Source organism: Tachysurus fulvidraco, chromosome 13, assembly GCF_022655615.1.
Source record: "Tachysurus fulvidraco isolate hzauxx_2018 chromosome 13, HZAU_PFXX_2.0, whole genome shotgun sequence".
NCBI classification, from domain to species: Eukaryota; Metazoa; Chordata; class Actinopteri; order Siluriformes; family Bagridae; genus Tachysurus; species Tachysurus fulvidraco.
Window position 1 is genome coordinate 29338977 of NC_062530.1, and position 6000 is coordinate 29344976.

Genomic DNA, 6000 nt, shown 5'->3' on the forward strand with positions numbered 1-6000 from the left:
GTCTGGTTAAACGTTCTAGGTTTTTTCACCGACAACCTTCTAGTCCATCTGAATATTGTTTGTTTTTATCCCTTAAAAAACTAACTTTTGCACTCACTTGTATCCACAGCACATACAGTATATTAAAGCACATTACACAGGACATGAATAACCCAGAAGAAGAGAGGAATACCTTTCCACAGAGGATATGCCAATTCCACAGACAATTCCACTGTGTTGCTAGTTTAATGCTAAACACAATTTAAAGAAATAATAAACATACAGTCATATGCAAAAGTTTAGGCACCCCTGACCATTTCCACGATTTTCATGTATAAATATTTGGGTGTTTTCTCAGCAATTTCATTTTGATCTATGAAATAACTGAAGAACACTAAAGTAATATTTCAGTAGTGAAATGAGGTTTATTGGATTAACCAAATATTTATAAATGAAATCATGGAAATTGTCAGGGGTTCCTAAACTTTTGCATACAACTGTAGCTTTGAAATTTAACAACTAAACAACACTTTATATTGAGGCTAAAACAAACTTGAACTCTGGGAACCATTAGTAAAGTGTATATATTATATCTGAGGCTGTGAGGAGAGAGAAATACCTTTCCATAGAGGTTGTTCCACCTGTAAAGTTGAGTGGGAGTGGCAGTGATTGATCACTCTTCAAAGACACACCGCTGGGCACAGGGGAATCTGGTCTTTCATTTGTTCCACTAAAGAGTAAAGAGAAACACTTTTGGTAGTTTTATCTACATGATGTAATGATTCACATTTTCATGCACATATACTACAGTGATTGAGAAGTGAAAAACAAATAAACTAGAAAACAAAATAACAAATGCAAAAGCACAGACAATTCAGACAAACCAAAAAAGTTAGGTATAGTTGGTGAATAGAATTCTTACTGCTGATTGGAAGAGACATCTGTCACTCAAGATATACAGGAAGTACAGCAGGCCGTAGAAAGTCGATGCTTCTGAGTGTGAGCACAGCTCTGCTCTTATAGCATTACTTACACTGTTTAATCTGGAATAGTTTTGTCTTTGAAACATACCTGAGTTCTATATGTGTAGTTTTAGACATCTTAAACTAATCTTTATGCCATTACCTGCTATCAGCATATCATACGAATTCCTCAAGTTAATTCTAAATTAAATGTAATGACATCCAATGAACAGAAAGGGGCGTGTCTTCTCCATATGCGGCAGAGAGAGTGTTTAGTGCGCATGTCTGACATTAGCAGAAAGCGACTGAAACACTGACATGGCGGATACCTGCCGTTACCTCTGCCTCGGGATCTAGGTGTTGAACATCGTCTTCCAAGTGAAATGGAGCTAAACCTTTCACGCTACAACACACAGTACTACAAACACACATCTGTATTACCATAGTATTTCTCATTGTGTTCATTTATTGGTAAAAATATCCCCTCGGCCAGCCGCCCCAGCAGGTTCCGCCATAATAGTTGCCTGGGTTACGTATGTATGTGTGGGGCGGAGCTATAAAAAAGGGGTGACACCCATTTGGGGTAGGGGTGTGTTTGTTTGGGTGATTTCAAATGCCAACATTGGCTTTCAAACATCCTGCACCCTGAATTTAATTTCTAAAATTTTTTTTTGTTTTTTGGGTTGTTACCGACTTCTGGTAAAACTTTCTTGCCAACAACACCTTTAAAAATATATTTACTGAGCAAAATTGTGATGTGTTCAGTATTTATTTTGCACGCTGTATAAGACCTGAAAATAGCCCAAAGCCTCTAAAAAATGAAAACATCTAGACACAGTGTCTGCGTTTACATTCTGTTTAAATGTATTAGTATTCTGTATTTATTATTAATAGTTCATCATAATTTAAAATGATAGATATAGTAAGAAAAAAAGTATAGGAAAAAAGATGGTCACATCCACACTGTTATTTATATTACTACCACCAGGGGTCTCTGCTTCATCTCTTTCCAGACCTTTGTGTTAGCCTTTATTACTAACATTACTAATCTTGACTCTTGATGTTTTCTCATGCAGAATTTCTGACAATCGTTTCATTTTAATATTTGTGTTTTATTAACATGCCTTTCCTAACCAATTACCTGGTATAACCTTCACATTTAATCATCCCCACTACCTATATGTTGCTAGCTCACTACTAAATTTGAAATTTAACAACTAAACTCTGGGGACCATTTGTAAAATTAATATCTGAGGCTGTGAGGAGAGAGAAATACCTTTCCATAGAGGATGTTCCACCTGTAAAGTTGAGTGGGAGTGGCAGTGATTGATCACTCTTCATAGACACACAGCTGGGCACAGGGGAATCTGGTCTTTCATTTGTTCCACTAAAGAGTAAAGAGAAAAACATTTTTGGTAGTTTTATCTACATGATGTAATGATTCACATTTTCATGTACATACACTGCACAACCTGTAATTTATCCTGCCCAGTAAAATTTTCCTTATGTAATCTAGATTGAAAGGAGTTGGGATAAGAATGGAACCTTCACTTTGTCTTTATGTTAGGATATCTGAGGCTGAGGCTATATCTTGTAGGGATTATGTTTGTGACCAAAATGTTAAATGTAATGTAAATGTCACAAAGCAGAAATAACCTATCTATCTATCCTTCCTTCCATCCTTCCTTCACATTTAATCATCACCTCTATACAGTATGTTGCTGGCTCACTACTAGCTTCGAAATTTAACAACTAAACAACACTTTATATTGAAGCTAAAAAGAACCTGAACTCTGGGAACCATTAGTAAAGTTATATCTGAGGCTATGAGGAGAGAGAAATACCTTTCCATAGAGGATGTTCCACCTTTAAAGTTGAGTGGGACTGGCAGTGATTGATCACTCTTCATAGGCACACCGCTGGACACAGGGGAATCTGGTCTTTCATTTGTTCCACTAAAGAGAAAAACATTTTTGGTAGTTTTATCTACATGATGTAATGATTCAAATTTTCATGCACATACACTACGGTGACTGAGAAGTGAAAATAAACCTGAAAACAAAATAACAAATGCAAAAACACAGACAATTCAGACAAACCAAAAAAGTTCACTTGTTTAACTTAAGTGACAGGTGTCTCGTCCAATCAACAGTAAGAATTCCATTCACAAACTATACCTACCTTTTCTGGTTAGTCTGAATTGTTTTTTTTGTTTGTTTGTTTGTTTGTTTTTTCAGATTTTGATGTCAGTGAGAGAGAGAGAGAGAGAGAGAGAGAGAGAGAGAGAGAGAGAGAGAGTGTGTGTGTGTGTGTGTGTGTGTGTGTGTGTGTGTGTGTGTGTGTGTGTGTGTGTGTGTGTGTGTGTGTGTGTTTGGGGGGTTGGGGTTCAGCCATTACACTACACACCTGGAGCAAAACCACTGAACTAGGAGTTTATACACTGAATGTTAGAAAACTTAGAAACCAAATAAATGTGTTGATGATTAAGTGCTTATTTATATTTATTTATTTTAATCCAGATTATTTATAATACAGGAGCTTTGTTCAGTATTGTTTAACCAGCACAATTTTGTGACACAATGTTGTGTCCTCTTCTCCTCCCCAGTATATGGGGTGTGTGATTCCTGCCCTAATGAGCCTCTATTAGTACTTGATGCAGTTTATCATAAATTTTTTTATCATTTTTGACTATTTTTATTTGTCACATACACAATCATGCACAGTGTGACATGCAGTGAAATGCTGTTTACAACAATGTACCGGTTATGAAATTAGGGTCAGATAAAAAAAAAAAAATGACATTTCAGAACAGTGTTAATATAAACCTGTCAGTCTTATTGTTCCTCGGTCACTACTTCATTAAGTGTGCTACAGGAATCAACTTCTAACTTTGTTTATATTTAACAAACATATTTAAGTTTGTCTTCATACTTTTGCCTGTTAAAAGCCCAAGTGAATGAACAAATTACACATTTTAGCTTTTATTACATTTGAGCAATTTTAACAACTTTTCTGGAAAAGGGGTTTGTATTAGTTAGAGAAATATTTAATAAACTATAAAAACATTTGCATCCTTACCTCTTTTGTTGCTTCTCTTGTCGACTCATTTCAGAGGATTGGAGTTTCTCACACTCCCGTGACATTATAACAAACAGTCAGAGGTTTTTATCGTATAAACATAACTTGATCCTGGTAAGAAAAGAACAGAAGAATGTGAAATTACGTTTCCATCATAAAAAACAAATATCGACACAGACTCTGCATAGAGAATGATTTAAGACTGAAACTATCTCCGATACAACCAAACATCCCAGAGCACATCCATCTCATTAAATGGTGTCATCAAATGAGTTATTTTATGAAGGTACATGTGTTTAAAATGCACGTTTAAAAAAAATGAAGACCACAATTATGAGCGGAGGGGGAATGATGTTAAATCCCTGGGGAGGTACGTCTCTGTAAAAAGTTTGGGAACCACTGGCCTACATTGACTCTGATGCATTAAAGTGGAGGGGGTCGCATTCGTTCCAATTAACTGCCTTAGCCAAGGCGACATTTAGTGTATATGTCTATGGCACACACATGCAAGGTCTTACGCGCCCCCTCCCTCTATGCCGCGCATGCGCGCTCGTGCTCGCTCGCTCTAGATTCCGGGAGATTTTAACTAATTTGCGGGCATCAAGGAGCCGCTATCAATATGCGGGAGACTCCCGGAACATCCGGGACACTTGGGATGGTCATATTTTACACTACGATGGTTTTAATTATCTCCGACATTTCATTCTAAAATGGCGTCGTGTGCGTGTGTGTGTTACAAACAGGAAGCACCTGTTTGTAACAGGTGCTTAATACAACATGCTTAATGTATTTGTTGGAGAGAAAGAAGAGGAGATATAAATATGTCAGGAAATATTATAATGAATATGAATATTATTCCCTCTCTAACAAACTCCTGTAAACTTTACACATGTATAAGAAACACCACATGACACACAGGTCTGTTCACTGCACTAAGGATAAGATGCTGCATTACACCGTAATACCCGATAAAGAGAACAATAAAGTGTGTAAGACACAAATGTTCTTCTTTTACTAAATAATAACATTCACATATTACAGCTTTATAATCATGTACTCACTGTGATCTTTCATGAAAAAGTTCCGTTATTTTTCTAGTCACAAAAACAACTTGCTGACTTTCACTTTCACTTCAAACGGATATCAAAGGAGGAAAAAGGTGGAGTTTAAAACACAAAATGGAGGAGAATTTCTCTCGATCTCTCTCTCTCTCTCTCTCTCTCTCTCTCTCTCTCTCTCTCTCTCTCTCTCTCTCTCTCTCTCTTAGTTCAAATTAATTATTAATTTAATTGACATTTACAGCATTTGATAGACGCCCTTATCTGGAGCAACATAAAAAATGCTTTGAAGTCTCTATTAATGAATACACACACTAGTTCACTGGTTCACAAGTTTACAACAAAAGAACAGAAGGGTTTTTTGTTTGTTTGTTTGTTTGTTTGTTTGTTTGTTTGTTTGTTTGTTTTCCAAACAGGGGAAAATAAGTGCTAGTTTAAGTGTTTCAGGAAGCAGTATGATTAATTCAAACAGCTTTATTGACATGACGGTATACACAGTGGTGTAGTCTAGTTTTTTGTAGTGAGTATACTGTGCCCCCCCCCCAAGCCTCATACGCACCCATCCTAGAGCGACACCCCATTGGCACCACCACACTCACTAATGCATAAAATATGCATCTACATGTAATTGAGAGCATTATTAAAGACTGCTTATGTGTTATCAACATTCACATTTATTATAAGCAACAAAAGACAGTCAGCTGATAAAACCTGTGCTCCAGGTCCCATATTCATATAAACATTTAAGGCTAAATGTAGCTCTTAAAGGTATAAAGTTCACCCAAAAATGAAAATTGTGTTATTTCCTCACCCTCAATTTGTTCTAAAACTGTACAAGTTTCTTTCTTCTGTTTAACACAAAAGTTGATATTTTGAAAAATGACACAATTGTCATTTTTGGGTGAACTTTATACCTTTAAGAG

At 36.3% G+C, this 6000-nt stretch overlaps 1 protein-coding gene across 3 annotated transcripts in view; it reads right to left on the bottom strand.

Annotated features, from left to right (window-relative positions):
- The window catches only part of LOC113653191 (NACHT, LRR and PYD domains-containing protein 12-like), a 155041-nt gene extending 149807 nt beyond the window's left edge, over window positions 1-5234 (bottom strand). For all 3 annotated transcript variants that reach the window (XM_047822098.1, XM_047822100.1, XM_047822099.1), the window contains exons 1-5: window positions 5081-5234; window positions 4020-4130; window positions 2786-2896; window positions 2218-2328; window positions 599-709 (exon numbers count right to left, since the gene is read on the bottom strand). In XM_047822098.1, the coding sequence (XP_047678054.1) occupies window positions 599-709; window positions 2218-2328; window positions 2786-2896; window positions 4020-4084 (398 nt within the window). In that variant the 5' untranslated portion in view covers window positions 4085-4130; window positions 5081-5234. The remainder of the gene's footprint in view (window positions 1-598; window positions 710-2217; window positions 2329-2785; window positions 2897-4019; window positions 4131-5080) is intronic.
- Between the last annotated feature and the right edge of the window lie 766 nt (window positions 5235-6000).